General features: G+C 36.9%; 1 protein-coding gene across 1 annotated transcript; it reads right to left on the reverse strand.

Moving 5' to 3' along the window:
* Positions 1-1,041: 1,041 nt before the first annotated feature.
* abhd3 (abhydrolase domain containing 3, phospholipase) lies at positions 1,042-21,027 on the reverse strand. Its single transcript, XM_051870702.1, has 9 exons — positions 20,705-21,027; positions 19,466-19,629; positions 12,870-13,052; positions 8,813-8,858; positions 7,624-7,736; positions 5,653-5,826; positions 4,189-4,237; positions 3,908-4,073; positions 1,042-3,741 (listed from the first exon to the last, which is right to left on the reverse strand). Exons 1-9 carry the CDS (start codon positions 20,864-20,866, stop codon positions 3,560-3,562), a joined length of 1,239 nt encoding a protein of 412 aa, XP_051726662.1. The 5' UTR covers positions 20,867-21,027; the 3' UTR covers positions 1,042-3,559.
* Between the last annotated feature and the right edge of the window lie 787 nt (positions 21,028-21,814).

Here is a 21,814-nt window from a genome sequence, read left to right on the forward strand (position 1 = left end):
TGTGAAGAGGAAGATGCAATATGCCAGACCCAACAATGCAGAAGAGCTGAAGGCCACTATCAGAGCAACCTGGGCTCTTATAACACCTCAGCAGTGCCACAGACTGATTGCCGCATTGCTGCAGTAATTCAGGCAAAAGGAGCCCCAACTAAGTATTGAGTGCTGTACATGCTCATACTTTTCATGTTCATACTTTTCAGTTGGCCAAGATTTCTAAAAATCCTTTCTTTGTATTGGTCTTAAGTAATTTTCTAAGATACTGAATTTGGGATTTTCCTTAGTTGTCAGTTATAATCATCAAAATTAAAAGAAATAAACATTTGAAATATATTAGTCTGTGTGTAATGAATGAATATAATATACAAGTTTCACTTTTTGAATGGAATTAGTGAAATAAACTTTTTGATGATATTCTAATTATATGACCAGCACCTGTATAGTTTGACTTCCTTTAGTGGGCAAACAGCCATTTTTAAAGAATTACACAGTACTGAATCAGCTCTTTTAAAGAGTCTCAAGCAATATTTTTACTGAAACTGACTCTGGGAAATCTATGGCTTTGGTCCTACTAGATCTGAGGTCGACCATGAGGTCCTGTTGACCCATTTGGAGAATATCAGTGGGCCTTTGTGGCAATGTACTACAGTGGTTTTGAAGCTGTTTTACAAACAGGTGTCCCACAGGGATCAATGCTTGGGCCGGTGTTGTTTTCCCATATGCTCCCTTTGGCTTCCTTTCACTTATATGCTATTTAAGTAAAAAACCTAACTTAAATAAATTAAATAAAACAATATAATACTTTGTTTGACTTTCTGAAGTGGGAAAACAGCTGACACTTTGTTGAAAAAAATAAAATAAAAATGGACCTGCAAGTTGTGTTTTATACTGTTATTATGGAAAGTGCCATTCATTATAATTTTTATATCAAATTATATAAATTATTATTATCATTATTATTGATAATACACTATCAGTACAAAAAGCTATAATTAAATAACTGCCACATTACTAATATATTTCAAAAGAAAAAAACTGTACGGCTGAATTCCATAATTTATTTAAGACCACAAATGCACTTATAATCCATACAAGTACATGTGCATATATTTATTCTACAATGACATATATATATTGTATTAAAATCTTATTGCTGCACATGTTGAATACACAATCCTTTTATAAATCTATAAAAGGAAATACATCTTAATGGAAAAATATGTCTGTTGTGCTACAGGTTATGTGATGCATGTTGGTACAGTTATTCAAGACACTTAAAACAGTGACACATGCTACTCAGAAACAGGATAGGCAGAAAGCACAGAGGAAAGCATTTTAAAGTCCGCAGAAGCAGATGCGGACAGATAGAAGCGCAATATGAAGCAGCACAGTAATAAAAACAGACAAAGGTCAATATACAACACATGGCTGGGCGTTTTCATAGGATTCAATAACTAACGTCTAGTATAATTCCTCCATCAAAATCCCTATGTACAATTATATTTGGGCACAGTTTATAAAGAGCTTCCTCAAAAAAATTGCTGCCATCGCAATAGCATATATATATATCCATTTTGGTTCGAACTATTCCTGTCATTCTCACACAAATAATGACTGCTCCTGTTTTTTTTCTCTCTCTCATTTTTTATATCATTTAAGGAGCTGTTGGTAGGATTTCAATGGCGTCATCATATAAAGAGCCATTTGAGCCTGAAGTAAATATCAAAGCAAGCATATTTTAATGTTTTAACAAACCGTAGCTCAAGTCATTTTCACTTTAACAGAATCCTTGAAGCCACGTCTGTCCGGTCCAAGAAAACGCACTTTAACATATGGGGCTACAGAGGTTTGTAGCCTTTAACTAAAAGTAGTGCAATTTTCACATTCCTAGTCAAAACATAGGATTTATTTACAATGTTGAACTAGTCAGTGTCAAATATAACAGTAATGAATGAGGAAAAAAAGTGCATGCGGTACATTCTTGTGAAAAATAAAAACTATGATATGATACAATCTTTTCTTTCCTTAAAAAACACTAACAGGAATCACAACCAAAAATTGCAGAAGTGGGGTTAGTCCCTGAGGGCTACAAAGCTACAGACAATTAAGATACATTAAAGAAACATCAAGTTATAGTGAAGAATTGGAAATATACCCTCTGTAAATACATGGAGACGAGTCTCTACTTCAACTGGCCTTACACACTTCAATTTATTGATACTATACAGACAATAATAGCTAAATCCTCCTTTCTTAACACTATGAGGGACTGAACTGATAAGGCGTTGGGTGCAGCATGTCAGTGTCGACTGGTCACCGACATGTTGTATGTTGATTTATGTTAACCAATGAATTAAACCTTCATGTTTACATAAGAAGTTAAATGTACAGCTGGACAGTGATCTTTTTCCTTCACTTAGGTCCTAGATTTTGACTAGTTTAGGTAAAATCTCTGTAAAAAAAATCTTATACAACTGCACATATGCCCTCCAAAATTCATGGCTACAATCATTTCTACAGTAGTGCAGTTTGATAAAATCTCATCAATAAACATGTCCAGGTATAAACAAACTAATTTTCAGTGGTCTTCAGTCTTAAAACCAAAATGGCCTAAAATATTTAAAATATTTCTACCCCATGAAGTACCCAGAGATTAGGTAATGCTAATCTTGCAATAAAAATGAAAATAAATAAATAAATAAATCAAGATTCTTAGTTTTAACTATTTTGATATTTTTAATATTATTATATCATTTTTAATCTAAAAATGACTTCTAAGTTAGCAATTCATGCTTATAAAATAAATACAATTTCTGTTTAACTCATTGGCATTTCTATCATAATCTCACAAACTCCTAGATCTTTTTTTTTTGTAAAAGCAAAAATTATATTATATTTAAATTGTAATGTGAATTTGCAAAGTAATAATATAAGTATATATCATTGTACTGTTTTAAGGTAATTAATTGTGATTTTATAAGACATTATGTCCAAAAAGGATGATTGTTATTACTGTATTACGGTAATTGTCACAAGAATCATGTCACAATGAAAATAAATCTTAGTAAATTTGGCTTCATCTTTTATGCAAACCTATATTCTCTCTTTCTCTCTCTTTTTTTTTTTTTAAATTTGACCTTGAAATTTATTTGTGACATTGTTGCTGTAAGTTTCAATAGGCTATTAATCATGTTTTTTGGACACTCTCAACCTCATGTGGAATAATGCTGAGTAATATCACATAACGAGTGGTTCAGAGATTTAAAAATACATAATTAAGAGTCATACACAGACATGCAAGTCACATATGAATGCAATTAAGAAACAAATAAGTGCACCAATGGATGGACGGATACACGGATGGAACATGTGCAAGTTCTGTTCCATGAATGCAAATCAAAGAGATTAAAACTTAAAAACTACTAAAATAATGAAATAAATAAATGAACAGACCGAGGAGAAAAAAAACAATCCTGGCCTTCAAGTGAACCTGTGCCCTTCATTTTGGAAATGTATACTGATTTTTTTTGCTCATGGCTGTTTAGGGAATGGAAAGGGAGGGTCAGTAGAGATCATTTAGACTGCTGCCGTTCTCAAACACTGCCTTGGTGAACTGCCGAAAAACCCGGTCCATGTAGGTGCTCTGCCGTGGCCACAGGCCTTCCAGGAAGCCAATATGGCCGCCGTGACAGGTGATGAGGAGGGCCACATTGGGGTTCTGCTTCACGGCCTCCACTGGAATGGCTGAAGAAGAACATGGATGGGATAAAGTTATGACCTTTTCAACTGCCTGATTCGTTCACTTCAGCTTAAATGTCACAACCACTCAGATTTTCTTAAAAATAAGTAAAACACACTTTACAATGGGCTAAAATCTCTCAAGCCACCCTAATAACTCCGGTGGACTCACCATGATTGGGGGAAAAGACGTCGTCAGCTGCGTTGAGGCAAAGCATTGGCACCTGCACAGACTTGATCTTGTGAATGGGACTAGCGTCTCGATAGTAGTCTTCATTGGATGGATAACCGAACATGACGGATGTGAAACGTTCATCAAACTCTCGGATTGTTTTAGCCTGTGAAATGCATGATAAAAATGAACCACAGATCAAGCAAGGAATAATTCTATTACATTAATATGTGACAAAAAACGTGAAAAAATATTGTTTAAGACCAGAATGAATGACTCACCTTCATTACATGGTCAATATCATATTTTTTCTCAAGAATGGTTCTGTGACTGCAAAAAAGAAAAGTGGAAAATGTCACAATCAGTTTTAGGATAATCTCTATATAACAAGAAGTTTTCATAACTCTTTCATAATTATGACATTTAATAATTTAAGATATGTAAATTCACTCTTTTCTAAATGCATTGATGTTATTGTGAACGAATCATCCATGCATGTTTCATTTTTACTTTTTTTTGACCTCGTAACATTTAATTAAAGGGGACCTATAATGCCCCTTTTACAAGATGTAATATAAGTCTCTGGTGTCTGTGAAGTTTCAGCTCAAAATACCCACAGATCATTAGCTTGTCAAATTTGCCCCTATTTGGGTGTGAGCAAAAACATGCCGTTTTTGTGTGTGTCCCTTTAAATGCAAATGAGCTGCTGCTCCCTGCCCACTTTCCAAAAGAGGGTGGAGCTTTAACATCTCAGGCTTCGGCTGCTCAACAACAACAAAGCTGGAGAATTTCGCGCAGCCAAAACGACGATTGTCAGTACCTGTTCAGCCTTACATTGTTCAAATGGAGTCAGACACTGATGGAGAGACTCAGGAAGAAGTGTATGAATACTTATCCAATTTTTCATGAGAAATGCTGTCCAAATGTCCTGTTTGTCATGATGACGTCTAAAGTCCCCGCCAAAGGAAGTAGTCCCTTTTAGCAATTTGTTAGCAACCGCCGTTTTTAAGACACAATAAAAAAATCACAATCAGGTTATAACTGGTGTGTTTTATGTCATAGATCAAACGTGAAAATATTTAGAGGCTTTGTTAACCACAGACCTTATTTCAGGCGATTTAGCAAAACCCATTCAAAAAAACCCATTGACTTTAGGGCGATGGAACCGGAAGTCCTAAAATGCTAATTTGCTTCCGGGTTTTGCCTACAAAAACACGTCATCCCTGAGGCACTCTATTGCCTAGGGTCTCGGGCTTTGAGGCGCGGTCCTTCATAACTGTGACATCCCTATACGCTAGTGAACCAATCAAGATGGCAGCAAAAGAATAGCCTCTGTGTCCAACTTCTGATTGTACGAAGAGATAGGGTACGATGAACAAAACGGGGAAAAAAATGCAACTTTTCTGCAGCTCATAGCCATTTAGTAGTACCATGGTATATATAAAACACCATCACTGTACCATGGTACCACAATGGCACTTTTTTTGTTGATAAGCTGATTAAGAGTTAATTAAAGTAAAATAATCCCCATATGTGCAAAGTCCTGTTCTGAAACTCTGTGTACTTCAGCAAAATACATAACAAATTCAGTTTAATCTTATTTGGCACATTTGGTAACATTCAAAAAGAGATCAGAACCAAAAAGGGGGGCAGTCAGGGACACCGGCCTCTGTGACGGCACTATACACACACACACTAGACTACGGTAAATTAAGCCGGGCTTATCCCCCTCTGACCACACTGACCGGTCCACAGATGCCTGCAGGCAGCTGGTGAGGTAGGAGTTGAAGAGGAAGCGGTCCAGGGGCTTCTCCAGCGAAGCCGTGCACTCAAATACATCCCAGCCTGCCGAGAAAACCACCACACCCTTCAGACGCACCTCAGAGCCTTTCCGACCCAGGTAGTTTGCCAGCATCATCCTGCAGGGTGTCAAGATATGAGATTTTACTGACATGATAGACCAGCACTCTCCAACCCACCCCCCACACCCACAGTATAACATGCTCCTGGATCAACATCTTCAATCAACCAATCAGATTTGAGGGACAAGTTTACAGCTTATGTCAACCAGGGTAAGGTGCTATTCACCTATCATTTCCCTCTGATTTTAGGGATAAGTTATGGGTAGGGTTAGGTTTAGGGGTAGGGAAAGTAATAGGACTAAATTTTCAGACAGGAATGTTGATCCAGGAACATGTCTTTCTTGGCAAAATCATGGTGACACCCCCTCCCCCACATATATATAGCTGCTACATTTTTGGGCGTAAGCTGTGTGAAGCTGACCTTTTTCTTTCTGTAAGACGGAGAGGATTAGAGCAGTATACTGCTGACTTTTTACTTAGAAGTCTAGGGTGAAATGAAGCTGTGGAGTAGTCTGCGAGCTGAAATTTCATCTGCATCACATGATGGGGAAATAAATACATGAACAAATCATGAAGTGGGAACACTTTATAATATAAGTTAGGAATTTATATTATTATATAATGCTTATTATTGAAACAGTAATACTTCAGTTGTTGTTTTCCATTTGGCACATTTGCATGACATTATTGAAGTACATTAATTCTGTTCAGCTCAAAAAATAATTTAATAGTTCATGCATATAGAAATGGTGCTTAAAATAAATAGAAGAAACAACAAATATTACCAAGTTTTTCATAAAAATATTAAGCAGCACAACTGTTTTCAACACTGATAATAATAAGGAATGTTTCTTGAGAACCAAATCAGCATATTATTTACACAACACTGTCTGTACTTTTTATGCATTTTGGCTATTAATTTACACTACAACGGCATTTTGAGGGCGTGATAAAGACAAACTTTTGAAAACAATATTGTTATCATCTCGGTGTAAACTACAAAATGTGAATTATGTCATGTGTTCAGTCTAGTGACATTGCCAACTGGCCTGGCATGAATAATCAGCATTTTTAGTCATTTTCGCAGATACGTGTTAATAGGAATCGCTTTGACAACATTGTCACCTGTACACGAAAAAACGCAAAAGGAAAACTTTTCTGATCTTAGTACATCATTGTCATGTAAACGTACCCTAATTGCAGCAGTATTACTTTATTTAACAAAACAAAAACAAAAATAATCCACAAAGATACAACAGGGGAGTATAAACGCAACCGTTTTGCATTCCAACACAAAGACAATACTCAACACTTAACTAAGGAAACTGAGGGCATTAAATACACAGATAAACGAAGACTAAAACAAGACACAGGTGATGATAATCACTTACTATCTAGACAAACTAGCAAAAGGAACCTAGGGAACAAAGAAACGGGAACTAAAGAGAGAAAATAAGAACATACAAACTAAGAGTAATTGGAACAAAGCAAACAGAATGTGACAATTAGAATGATTTCTGAAGGATCATGATATATCAAATATAGATCATATGTAAAATACATCAAAAAGGAAAATTAAATTGTAATAATATTTCACAGAATTACTGTTTTTACTGTATTTTCCATCAAATAAATGCAGCCTTGGTGAGCATAAGAGACCTCAAACTTTTAAACGATACTATATTTAACATAGGCAACAGCATGCTAACTTTCTATTTAATTACAGGCATTACACAGTTTGGATCAGTGAAATAGAGCTAGAGTGTTCTGGAATGTGTGATCATAGTAGCTGTGATCAATTCCCATATAAGTGCAGGATAAACCCCAGAGATTGTGTGTGTGTGTTAAACTCACCCGCCCATAGAAACCCCAGCCGCCATGAGCGGAGCTTTGTCAATGGTCCGCTGGACATGCTCAACGACCATCTCCAGATCCTCTGTGTTGGCTGCACAATAAGTCCTAGGTGTCTAGATCACAGTGGACAAAGGTTATAAGACCCATAATAGAGGGCACATATCTTTAACTAGAGACACACACAAACACCAAAGCTCACATGATCCATATTTATACTTATGGAATCTTACAACCTCAGTGCATGACTGTGGTTCATATAGAGCATGACCATTATCTCAAAGCACTGACGTGTCAATATATTAAAATTATTATAAAATTATTATTATTATTTTTCCATTTTCAATAAAATTTTATTTTAATTAAAAAGCATCTGCTGAAATTTCAGAAAAAAGTTTTTATTTTATTTAAAATAATGTAAAACAGAATATGCTATACTATGGCATAGAATACTATACAATAATTGGTTTATTTTATGCCAAAGAGCTAATTTTGTATTGAGTGCACTCAATGGCAAATCAATTTTCATTAAGGTATGATATGGATACCTATGGATGATATGGATAAACTATGATAAGGTAAAATATTAAGGTATTAAAGCATATTAATGAGATTTACTGAATGTTTATTGTGATGTTTTGAGAGTCTCTGGCTAATCATGTTTTCATTTAATAAAACAAAGCTTTTATTGCACCTTAAGTGCTACTCATGAAAAATATAACTTAATATTGTGTATTTTTTTTCTTTTCTAAATAAAAAAAAATCAAAACAACATATTTGTAGGTTGTCCTTCAAACTACAGAGGTCAAGATTATTTCCATGGGACAACGTCCATCTGCAAAGGTTTTTATAAACACATTCCCAACACGTTTTAAGGATTTTAAGCCTCATCTAATTGCAAATACACATGGAAAAACATTCTCATCTGAATTCCAACAAGGTTCATGAGTCAAAGGAAAGGAAAGATTTTATCAGAGGGCTAGTTTACAGGGTTTGTTCTCACAACAAATATTGCATAAATTTTATTGAAATAACTCATACTTTTTATATTTGCTAATATTCATGGTGACAGCAGTGTGTGTAACCTGTGCCAAAGCTTAACATGACAAGTTTTTGGATAAATTGAACAAGGCAAGCTGAAGTCATTTTTTTATTGAACAGAATACAGGGGAGATAAAAAGATTATGCTTACCAATAACTTTTCACCCGATACACCTCTGTTATTGAACACCACACATCTGAAATACACCAAAGAGGATTCATAAAAAGAGTCCATTTGACAGGGAACACAGGACAACAAAACAGAACAGCACTTTCAGGTTCTATGTCAGAACGCTGACTCAGTATTGGCCGACGCTGCACACGTGAGCAGCACGACGCATGCGTGTGATGCTGACGCAGGAGCTGGCCAATACTGAGCCGGCGTTCTGACGTAGAACCCAGAAGCGCTGCACTGTGTTTACTGACATGGAAGAGAAGAAATTGTTGAATAAAGAATTTTTTGTTTGTTTTTTGCGCACAAAAAGTATTCTCGTAACTTCATAACATTAAGGTTGAACCACTGCAGTCACATGTACTATTTTAACGATGTATTTACTACGCTTCTGGGCCTTGAAAGTGGTAATAACATTGCAGTTTATTGGAGGCCAGAAAGCTCATGGATTTCATCAAAAATATCTTAATTTGTGTTCCGAAGATGAACGGAGGTATTACAGGTTTGAAACGACATGAGGGTGAGTAATTAATGACAGAATTTTCAGTTTTGGGTGAACTAACCCTTTAAATGTCTAAACAGCAGAAATCCAGAAATCAGTCAGTACACAAATAACTTCTTGAAATTTCAAGAGGTTAAAATGCAAAGCTTAGATGTTCAGCTGCTAAAAAAGATTGCATATACTAATATACGTCACTGCTTACGTCTTAGTGTACCTTTAGCAGAGGGTGGGCTCTTTTTTCGCTGCGGCATGGAAAGTTGGTCTAAGCTAAGCTGCAAAGCTGGTCAAAGCTGCAATTCATTAAGCAGAGAACACAGACCAAAGAAAGATGCTGAGTGAGCTGCTGTAACCCCCACGGCCTCACGCCTCTCGAGTTTTAGAAGAATGAGTTCTAAACAGATGCCCAAGAGGAGAGAAAATGCCCGACTCTGCATCCCTGAAGGGTTTAATACAGAGCTCAGCTCTTTGTTGACACTCTCTCTGTCTACATAGAGTGGCAACTTAAGAAGTAGGAGTCCGACAAAGATGTTACAGGGGTATTGTAAAGCATGCATAATGCATTGATCTACATTGCAGCTACACGTGTTCTAGCGCAGGTGTGCCGCAAAGCTTACAAAAGCATCGAATAAAGCCTTTCTGAATCTTACAGTACAAAATGTGCACAGCAAATGGAAATTATAATGCTTCTGAAGTGCACTACAGGTGCAGTAAGAATTCAAATTGAATGTGAAGGAGAATGCAACTGTGTGTTAACAAAAATTGGCTCAGGTTCAAAGCTGCTGTAAAATAGTCAATATAAGCATATCTGTGACCGCACATCTGTTCAATTCTATATTAATGTACTTTAAAGAACTGAAAATTCACAAAAATGTATGAAAAAGGATGCAAAAACACCATAAGGGTCAGTTAACGCAGAATGCATTTTTGCTGAAACAAGCTACCTACTGTGACAGCAAGGCAAGCCACACCCATGACTGTTGACAATCTCTGGCCTATTAGCATAGATCCCGCCCTGACTGAGCCGCACACAGTCCGCCACGCTAGAGCAGCTAGTGATCAAATGTCTGAGCTACGTAATCAACTGTTCTGTTTTTGGATGTAGTAATAAACACAAGGGTCTCCATAAACTCCTGGCATCTGAGCCACTGAGGATGCAGTGGATGAATTTAATTTATGAAGGGAATGTGCCCAAGAAATTTGCTAAATTCGTATATGTGTAATGCTCTGGGGTAATACGCATGAAACAGAACAAAATATCAAAACAAGAGTCCCTAACCGGGACAGTACTCCCCCTGCCGGAAGGTGCGTCCTCGAGCTGTAACTCATAGTTCGAGTGTGGAGGGAGGGGGCTTTGGAGGAAGGTGCGGAGCTGGTGATGGACAGGAATGAGGAGGAGTCGGTGAATAAAGACACCATGGTGGAGCAGATGGCGGAGGAGCCAGGGTAGAGCTTTGGCTGAATGCCCGGGCAGAACCTAGGGACCAACTGACGGAGGCGGAACTAGGGTGCGTGGAGAAACCGGCGTAGCAGAGAGGCCGACAGACCAGGGTGACATCCACAGCCCAGAAGCCCAAGATGGAGCTGCTGGCTGGCGGGACTGAGGCGGAGACGGGGGCTCGGCGGAGACGGGGGCTCAGCAGAGCAGTGCGACGACAGAGGGAGTGAGGACGACGGGGAAGCTGGAGGGAAGGAGAAGTCAAACGAGACCTGGAAGTCCATAGCGGACGCAGAGTGACTGAGGCTGAGCCAGAGGGACTAGGGAGCCCGGAGGAGTCATAGGGCTGACAGATCACAGTGGAGTCGAGGGAGCCCAGAGCCGGGGTGGAACCGACGTGCTGACAGGCTGAATTGGAGACAAGGACCTGGAAGCTTGAGGAGAAGCCGGGGAATCCACATCCTCGTGCCGAGCTGGTGATCTGCACTGAGTTAGCGGTGGGGGCAGTGCTGAGGAGCAGGACAACACCAGTGAAGCTGATGGATCCAAGGGACTGGACATAACCAGCGGAGGAGATGGGACCAGGAAGATGGGCGGGAACATCGGAGGAGGAAGATTTCTGGACGGGACTGGAGCATCCAGATAGACAGGACCGGTGGAGAAGGCGAAGATTTGAGTGTGGCCTGATTTTGTTCTAAATGATGTCCCACCAGTTCATTCTTTGATTTCGCTTGAAGTATATTGGTGCCTTTAAGGTATGGTCACATTTACCAATGTTTGTGGGTTAAATCCACTAATTTCTATAGGAATCCATGCAATCTGGAATTTTAAGGGCAAAGATTTACCCACACAGGTTTTGCAATGATTTTGAGTTGGTCAAGCGAATTCACCAAGTTGAACAACAGAAAGCTGCTTTTTTGCCTGCGAAATTTCGCTAATGTGACTGCACCTTTAACCCGTGTTATTTTGGCTTATTGAAGTGTGCATATGTAATAAGTGACAGGCAAGTGTCCTTACAGAATAATTAAGCACTTCCAACCAGAGCAAGTGTTTTGCTGTAGGGGAGGAGGAATATACTGTACACTCCAGCTCCTTCTTGACCCAATAGGTTATAAAAATGAGTTTTCATTTCATTTCAGAGAAGCGGTACAGTAATAGAAATTGCAAACATGAGAGGAAAATATGAGTCTGTACTAGGAATGTGTCCGCAACAACTAATTTCATAAATGTTTAAATGGAAATAATCTCGATATCCTGGCTCAATAAAAAAGCTGGCTCGATAAAAATGAATGATTTTCACAAGCATTTAAAAAAAAATTTATTTAACAATCAATCCTGAAAAATTATGAAAATATATTGAAATATGTACATTTATAATTTTCTCTTTGAAAATCACATTACACACCATGTTGGAGACCACTGCTTTATAGTTAATTGTCCTTGGTGTGAACAGGCCTTAAAGGATTAGTCCACTTTCAAATAATAATTTCCTGATAATTTACTCACCCCCATGTCATCCAAGATGTCCATGTCCTTCTTTCTTCAGTCGAAAAGAAATTAAGGTTTTTGATGAAAACATTCCAGGATTATTCTCCTTATAGTGGACTTTAAAGGGCTTTAAACGATACCAGATGAGGAATAAGGGTCTTATCTAGCGAAACGATCAGTCATTTTCTAAAAAAAATAAATAAAATTATATACATTTTAACCATAGACGCTAGTCTCGAACTAGCTCTCTTCTTCTTCTTCTTCTTCTCTAATTCCGGCAGTGTAGATGCTGCTAAGTGTATTTCTGCCCTCCACAGGTCAAAGTTTGAACTAAATTGTCATATACAATATGCTAGTGCAAGTATATAACAATTAGTTCAAACTTTGACCTGTTCAAACTGTAATTTTGACCTTCAACCGTTTGGGGCCAATTGAAGTCCACTATAAGGAGAATAATCCTGGAATGTTTTCATCAAAAACCTTTTCTTTTCGACTGAAAAAAGAAGGACATGGACATCTTGGATGACATGGGGGTGAGTAAATTATCAGGAAATTTTTATTTGAAAGTGGGCTAATCCTTTAAATGAAAGGGTGTGAACCAGGCTGCTCACCTGTATCCCAGATCTCGGCTCTGCTGTACCATATGTAGAATGTAGGATTCGCGGCTTGTGCCCGTCAGTCCCGGGAGAAGCAGCACAGTGGGTCGCGTGGACTGGTCCGGGTAAGACGCACTGTCATCATTGTCAAACCAATCCAGAGAGATCTGGCCTCCATCTGGTGCTCTAATGAGCTCACTGCCGGACACAGAACATAGAGAAGCAGCTTAATTTTGCCAGAGGAACATTCAGTGAAACTGTGGAATTGTGTGTTAATACTAGCTTAAGTCCTCATAAATAGTACAAAGAGTGAAACTGTTACAGGGATGTAACTCAACTAACAAAAGTACCATAATAAAGTACCACGGTAGTACAGTGGTAGTATGGCAATCCATATCACACCACAGCGGCCCCTTAAGCCACTCCTAAAAATGTACAGTATGAATGAAACTGGATTGGATGCAAAACAATGTGCTATTGTTCTTGTCAAATGCCTTTAAAACAGTTTGTGTTTTAATAATGCAAACAAATTTTAAATGCTTAAACATGTAAAACAACCTGTATCTGGGTTTTGAAACTCTTTATTTAGAGTCATGGTGTTCCTGATCCTGAGATTCTAAAAAACTAACTAATAAACAAACTAATCTATTCACCGCTGTTTGAGCGCATAGTATATTTGGGTTTTGTAACAAAATATATTAGTAAAGTAGATATTAGTAAGTATTAGTGTATATATATTCATAACTAAAAAAATGTTTGATTAAAGAAAGAATAAATAGAAATTCTAATGTTTGCATTACTGTAAATTTCCAATTTATTAGGCAATGTGAATTTCTAAAGAGATTGTACATATAACATAATACTAAAAATGACTATATCACAATGATTACACCACATTTCATACCATATTTTACAAAATGATGAATGTGTATTACATAATTGTTAGTTATTTGGAACTGAAGTGGTGACCAGAGTTGGATATGGTCACTGTATTTATCAGGTCTAAAGCCAAAGTCAGTCTGGTGTCTGGCACTAGCCACATCCCACCTGTGCTATGAGCTGACATCACTTCCCATGCTGGATGGTAGTTTGCCTCCAACCTCCATTAGTGCTTGGCTAATACAGTAAGGGTTTTCAATGGCTCATGTTGTTGTTGGCATGAGCATCAGTTATTGAAAAACCCACATTGGTCAATCCCTAATATGTATATTCCATATATGATGAGTCTATTATTGTTGGAACATTGCTTACCTGATACATTGCTTACGTGTAATAGCATTTGTAAGTGGCTTTGGATAAAGCCATTTTTAAAAAAAAATTAATACTTTTATTCAGCAAGTAAATAAATTTTTAATGTTACAAAAGATTTCTATATCAAATAAATTCAAAAAATGTTCTTTTGACCTTTCTATTCATCAAAAAATCCTGAAAATAATTTTAAGGTTTCCACAAAAAATATTAAGCAGCACTGTTTTCAACATTGATAATAAGAAATGTTTCTTGAGCAGCAAATCCGCATATTAGAATGATTTCTGAAGGATCATGTGACACTGAAGACTGGAAGTAATGATGCTGAAAACGTCAAGGTCCTGTCACCTTGATTGGTCTTGTTCTTAGTTTGGTGACAGGATCGTGACACTTATGTGTTTGTCTCATGTTTGTGTAAGCGTACGGCTTTGGGGTTGTTCTCTGGGCCGTGCGCTCTTATGTCTGTGTCTCGCATGTTCAGGCATGGTGTCTGGACGCTGACACTTAAGTCTAGTCTTGGTTCAGTTTCGGTGTCGGAGTCCAGACATCCATGCTCCGTGCACTTCTGTCTCTTGTGTCTTGCTTTCTGTTTGGGCACATGGAGGATGAGCGTGTTTGTCTGCCATGTGCTGTTCTGTCCTGTGAGTTTGTGTGAGCACATGGCTTTTGTCGTGTGCTCTTCTGTCAAGTATTGTCTTGTGTGTTTGTGTGTGTGAGAGTACATGGCTTTTGTCATGTTTGCTTTGTCGTGTGCATTTTGAACATGGCTTTTTGTTTGTTTCTGTATGCCACGTGCTATTCTGTCAGTCTTTAGTCTTGGCCCCGCCCTCTTGTTACCTTATTATTGGTTCATTTGCCCCACCTGCTCTACCTTGTTACCCTTCTGAATTCCTTCCATATTTATTCCCCTTTCGTTCTCTGTTCTGTGACAGATTGTCATCTATGTTCCTCGTATGGAAGTCTTGCCTGTTTGTCGTGCCTTGCTCCAGTCCTGTTGCATAGGACTGTGTTTTCCCCCCATTGGATAAAGCCCTTCAAAGATCTCTGCGCCTGAGTCCTCAAAATTCTTGACCCACACTTGACAGAAAATTCAGCTTTGCCGTCACAGGAATAAATTACATTTTAAAATATATACAAATAGAAAAACAGTTATTTTAAATGTTAATAATATTTGACAATGTTTTACTGTGTTTTTATCAAATAAATGCAGCATTGGTGAGCATAAAAGATTCTTTCATAAACATTAAAAAAATCTTACAGACCCCAAACTTTTGAATGGTAGTCTATATTATATTTTAATATAATGACAGCATGAGATGTACACAAATTTACTGATTTTAAACAACCACTTATTTGACAAACTATTTACTCAAAATTATTTAAAAAATAAGTGTGCTCTATGAAGGTCAGCAATCATATACAGTAGGTATATATTGCTAAATTCACCTGATATTGTTCATGAATAATGTATTTACAGTGGATAGACTCATCTTATATTGGCTTTTCTGTAGTTTTATATGGCCTTATCTGCTCATCATGACTCTGCTGGAAGAGGCAGATTCCTCAGAGACACTGCGGAGAGAATCTGTGTCAAAGGGCTCTCGTGTTGTCTTACAGCCGAGACGAGCCAGCTCTATGCTCAAACCAGCTTTCTCGGAGACGAGACGGACATGTAAAGCTGGTATGTAATTTCAGAGTGATCATTAAAAATGCACTCTAGACCAAGTCTATCCGCAGTCAGTGTCGTCAAGAACGGCCCTCACTCTGAATGTGGGAAAGTTTTTTATAGACATGTAAATCCCACCTTTCAAAATACCAGACAGTGAGAGACCAATCTGGGAAAGCGCTTCCCAATGATAAACTATTGGAATTGAAATTTTTCTGATATAAATTGCACAATTTTGTGATTATATATCAAGATAATTATATAATAATAATTGTGATTATGATTTTATGATGATTTTTATTATTATTAATTGTTTTTTAACAAAATAAGAAATATTACTATTGTAATAAATAAAAAAATAAAAAAAAAAATGGGTATTTAAGAAAAATAACAATTATTTTATTTTACAGTACAACTATAAAATTATTTTACAGTACAACTGTAAATATATGTGCTGTGCTTCACTCTGAAACACACAGTGCATATATTTAATTAAATTGCCTTTGCGATTTGATAATTGCACTAAGCCATATCAAGATTTCTATTTTATTTTGATTAATTGTTCAGCCCTGAATGACACTTGTCTTCTGCTTTACAGCTGAAATTGTTTCATAATTGAAGAATTTTGCAACATTAACAGTTATTTTCCTGTTTATTACTATGCAGCTGCTTTGAAACACTCTCTATTGTATAAAGTGCTATATAAATAAATGTGATGACCTTCAAAAATACTTTAGAAAAAGTGTGAGTTTTAACATTTAATAAAGCCTTGCCTCATAGACTTCTATTGTAAGTGCTGTGCTGTAAACACATCTACTTTGTGTTAGTCAAAACCGCTATCTGGACATTCAACAGCTTGTATTAAAGAGAACCTATTATGATTTTTTGCATTTACAACTTTCTTTAGTGTGTAATGTTGCTGTTAAAGCATAAAAAGGTCTGCAAAGTCACAAAGTCACTCCAAAGGGAGTTATTCCATATTTCAGTAAGCACTGTTTCCCTGAAACGCCTTGATTGTAGACATTCCGTTTTCTTCTAGGAATTTACACAATATTCCTCATATATATATAATTCCTTCCCAAGGCATGTGCAAAAAAAGGGGCGAGGCCTGGTTGAGTTGCGTTAGTAGTGTGTTGTCCCCATGTCCTATAGAGATGCTGTTTTTTTTCCACCCCGATATAGCAAAACTGACGCCATTGTTAGTGTTTCCACCTGAGAAGCTGAAACTCACGGTTATGGTAAGGGGCGTGTCATCTCCGCAAACACGCTCGAAGTGGTTGACCAATCACAACACACTCGTCCAGCCGACCAATCAGAGCACATTACGCTTTTCGGAAGGAGGGGCTTCATAGAGACAGGAACTAAACAGAGCATTACTGACAGACTGGGAAGAGAGGTGCTGAAACAATGTAAAATATGTGAACAATAATGCGTTTTTTGAACATTCAAGCATGAAATTCTAGTAGACCCTAAAAACCAAGACTTTGTAAAAGGGCATAATATGGCCTCTTTAAACTCAGATTCCTTTATTTTTTTAGACAATAAATCTGAATATAATCCTCAAATATCACTGGTGCTATATCCCATTTGGATCTGTATTCCCAGAACATTCAGTTTCCAAAACAGAAGCTCCAATTTCACACCTGACTGCATGGCATTGAAGCTTGTCAGTGGTGTCAGAAACGCCAATGAGCTTCAGCAGATAACATCACACACAAGAGCATTCAATGTGTCCCAGCATGCATCACACCCTTGACCCTTCCTTCCTAATGGGAATGTGCAGCTGCTGGGACGGTCAAACTCAGATGCCCTTGACTTAAAACACCCTGTCCTCGATCATTCCATACAAACAGCAGGATCCGTAAGCAGATTTGCTCACTCTAACACATGTGCGTCTCTCATGCCAGCCGCATATTGAGACGGAGGCATCAGATTAGCTATCGATTCCAATCCCGTTAAAAGCATTTCAGGTGACGACTCTAACAGAACACTGGAGGCTATTGTTTGTGCAAGCATGCATCTTCTCTGAACGCTGAGCAGAAATGCACAGTGGCTGATTTAGCCTCTAAATTGATGCAATATACTGCAGCACTGAATCAGTTTTAACTGAATCAATAACTGATATATTATCCTACCATACCATAACATGCCGCAATCAAAACACTGTTTCACCAACAGACTTCACCAACAAACTGAATTTAAGCAAGCGTTGAGTAGTTTTAAATCAATGTTCAACAAATCTGAGATGCTTCAATCATAAAAATGTATCTAAATCTAAAAGTGTGAATCTCACAAAAAAAAAAAACTGTTAAGAAATATTTGGATTATATTTCACTCCAAAATCAAAATATAAAAGTTAGACATTTTTGATACACTTTATTTTTAGGTGTCCTTGTTACAGTGTTATTATACATTTAAGTACTGAGTAATATTAATTAACAACATGTACTTACTATAGGGTTCGGGTTAGGAATAGGCTTTGGTTTAGGGTTAGTTGCATAAGTACATGTAATGTGTAACAAGGACACTATTGTTAATAAAATTTTACAGAAAATCAAACCATTTTTTATGACCATTAAGGTTTTTTTTTTTTTTTTTTTGCATTGACACACAAATACTGTATTACAGAAATGAGAATTGGATTTTGTTTTACATTATAGTAATTAGAAAGACATTTAATGTAATGTGAAAGTAATGTAGTTATTACATAGTAATGTAGTTATTACATTATAAGTTATATTGGACAGAATGTCTTGATTGTCAAAAAAATAATGTCCACACACAAAAAATCTTAAAGGGGTGCAGTGCACCCTGTAATATGTTGTGTTGGTAGATATGGCAGCCATCTTGGACTTTATTTGTAGTCAGACAGGATTAATTTATTTCACAACTGAAAGATGCAAATAATAGGATGATCACATGGATAAAGCTTATAGTAATCAGTTGTCATGTGATCTAAACATAACAGATTTATTAGGCTCCTGATATGGCTGGAGTCTCATGTGAGTGTGCATGATTTTAAAATATAAAATATTTTAAAATAAGTACTATTAATTTACTTACTGAATGCAGTGTAATGGTAATAAAAATGTGATTTATTTACATCAAATAGAATTTCTTTTTATCTTTTGATTATGGGGTGAAATATGACCCTCTGCAGTCATTTTATTTAAATAAAGTGCGACCAAAGCATGCTTATTACATGCAATCATCAGAACAGGAAAGTTAATATACACTCTCTTTCTCTCTTTATATTGCTGAGAACAGGCGTACTCTGAACATAAGAGCTACTCTCTTACTGCATCAGACAATCAATGAAATGAATGCTGAAAGAAGCTCTCTGATCATCTACCAAGGGCACTTGTATATGTAAAAGAAGGCAAAACATATCTTCAAGTGGAGAAACAGTGGCAACTTCAGCATAAATGTGAAACCTGCACTGAATTTCAATCACCAAAGTTCAGTGCAAATCTTCATTTCCTGTCTAAACCAGGACCTGGCACTGTGTAAACACTTCAGGACTACTTCCTCTGATATCAAGTCTTCAAAATGGTTGTAAGATGCCAGAGTACTTATCATTCATTACCAAGAATTGTTCATTTCTTAGGACTCGTTTATTGGCTTTGTAGAGTTAACCAGTCATCCTGCCACATTCACAACATGAAATACTTTTTGACTTTGAGGGAAATGTGCTCACTTTCTGTAGCTGACCCAAGGCTTCGCAGTCACAAAGGGTCTGAGCAGCGTTTGAACTCGACTCTCCCAGCACCAGAATGTGGGGTAGTACGTCTCTGAGACCACTGGGCATTGGTCTCGCAGGAACTGATGAAACTTCTTCCCTCCGGCTATCAGTATGGGTTTCTGCAAAACAAAGAGTAAAGGGGTTGATTTTTTATCTCGGAATTAAAACTAGTATACATTTAAAATATATAACTATAATTACTTTATTTTTAATCCTGATACATAATGCCTTTGGAGAATTTAAACTACTTTTTAGTATATGTATAATAACAATTATGATTATAATCGTTTTATACAATACATATTTATATTACAATTTTATAAGATAAATATAACAGTATAATAATAATAATAATAATCATTTTAAAAATTATTATGTTTTGTATTGTTTTATTATAAAATAAATATAATAAAATTGTGACATGTACAAATAATACAAAAAAACAAACTCCAAGAGACTTTAGCACAATAAGCCGCCAGAGACTTTATTAATAGTTTAATTTTTTTTTTTTAAATAAATTTTAGTTTGCAAAATTGACATAATATATTTTTTTCAGATACATTCAGATACATTTGATTAAAAAATCTGTTTATTTACAAAGGGCTTTGATTAGAGAACTGAACATGCTGAACAATTGACATTTTTATCCTTCTAAACGTCCATCATTTTTCATTTATTATTTAATAATATTTAATCAGTGTTTTGAAAATTACAACACTAGTGGATTACATTATTAGGCTATATAACATATTATGCAACGTAACCACAAAACCACCACACCTCAAAACTTATTTCCCTATATTTTGCTATTGCAAAAATGGGGATGGATGCTCTTATGGCAATATTCATCCCTAGCTATGCATGTTTCAAAATGCCGACGAGAGAGTAAACAGGGGTTCCTTTGAAAGATTTAAGCTTTAATACATATTTTAAGGCGCATTATGACACTAATATACGCTATGCACGCGTACAGGACTACATCATGCGGACTGAGTGAGGAGAACACTGACAGGGCTAAAATGACGTAATACAGCACCTTGCATTATGACATCATTAGCCGGCTGTTCTCGGGCACTGATTGGCCCTGTCAACCGCTGCAAATATGACCCAATCACGTGCACGAGCATCCGAATCACGCCATTCATTTGTAAATGAATGTGAACGCTAGACGACTCCGATGTACAGTCACCTTACCTTGGCCACAGAGAGCAGGTAGTAGCAGGCATAAGCGGCGCCGAATCCGAGCACTACTGATAGTCCAACCCCAGAGCCAAATAGCCCGACTTTAACTTGGTTTTTGAGGTAAAGTGAAAGGTCACTCGTAAATAAATTAAAATTAAGCTCCGGTGAGATCATTGCCCTATAAATCCCACGGTTCCGGCTACTGAGATGCTTGAGCTGCTGCTGAATGAAAGGATGCGCTTCCAAATGCAAAGGTGAACGGAGACAGGACCTTAAATACGGGAGATGGGTGGCGCTCTGCGAAGCAAGTCAGTGCTACCCAGAGAAATGCAGCCTGGTAGAAGGGAAACAGAAGGGAGTCGAAGAGGGCGGAGCTTACGACTCGGCATTTCCTCTTCTTGGTATGACTGGACTGCATCAATGTCCATTTAAAGTCGCACAGCAGGCTACATGTAAAGTGGTCGAAAACGTCATATATATATATGAAACTATGCTTTTTTGTTGGCATTTATCATACAACATTATAACAAACAAACAAGAAATACGGCAGGGGGAATAAAAATACATAACAGCAGGGGTGAAAACAAAGTTTCGAATAAAGTGTATAAATAACTCAAATAAATACTTTGTAAATCTCACAAATATTTAAAGTGTTGGTGTCTTTTTTATTTAACCTGTCTCTAAATGGTCTAAAGCTGTCTGGTCTCACAGTAAAACCATAAATGTGGGCTAATTTTACATTTATGTGTATGTAATGTATCCAATATTTGTTATAAAAAACAAACATTTTTTCTCATGTACCTAAGTATAATTTGTGAAACCAAAAAGTACATTTTCAGACCACATTAAGAAATATCTGTAGGATTTACCAACAAATAGCCAAGTTAATGCAATGCCAAAATAAATGTAAAGAAGTGGGTAGCCTAATTATTACTGAAACAGAGCCTGTATAGTATTAGAGCGAATATCCATTTGTCTATTAGGGAGCAGGCTCTGGTACACGAGGATTTGAACGGTGAAGTTCTCAAATGTATACATTTCATCAAGAAACTGAATGTACGAATCATACTATGCTTTGGTCTTACTCATGAATATTAATTAGGTTACGTGAGTGAACACTCA

This window comes from Ctenopharyngodon idella, chromosome 2, assembly GCF_019924925.1.
Source record: "Ctenopharyngodon idella isolate HZGC_01 chromosome 2, HZGC01, whole genome shotgun sequence".
NCBI lineage: Eukaryota > Metazoa > Chordata > Actinopteri > Cypriniformes > Xenocyprididae > Ctenopharyngodon > Ctenopharyngodon idella.

Coding starts and splice junctions, on each gene's coding strand:
- abhd3 (XM_051870702.1), bottom strand. CDS start 20,866: ATGATCTCACCGGAGCTTAATTTTAATTTATTTACGAGTGACCTTTCA. Junction 7,737..8,812: donor TATCGGGTGAAAAGTTATTG/GTAAGCATAATC, acceptor ACTGTGATCTAG/ACACCTAGGACTTATTGTGC. Junction 3,742..3,907: donor CGTCTTTTCCCCCAATCATG/GTGAGTCCACCG, acceptor GTTCTTCTTCAG/CCATTCCAGTGGAGGCCGTG.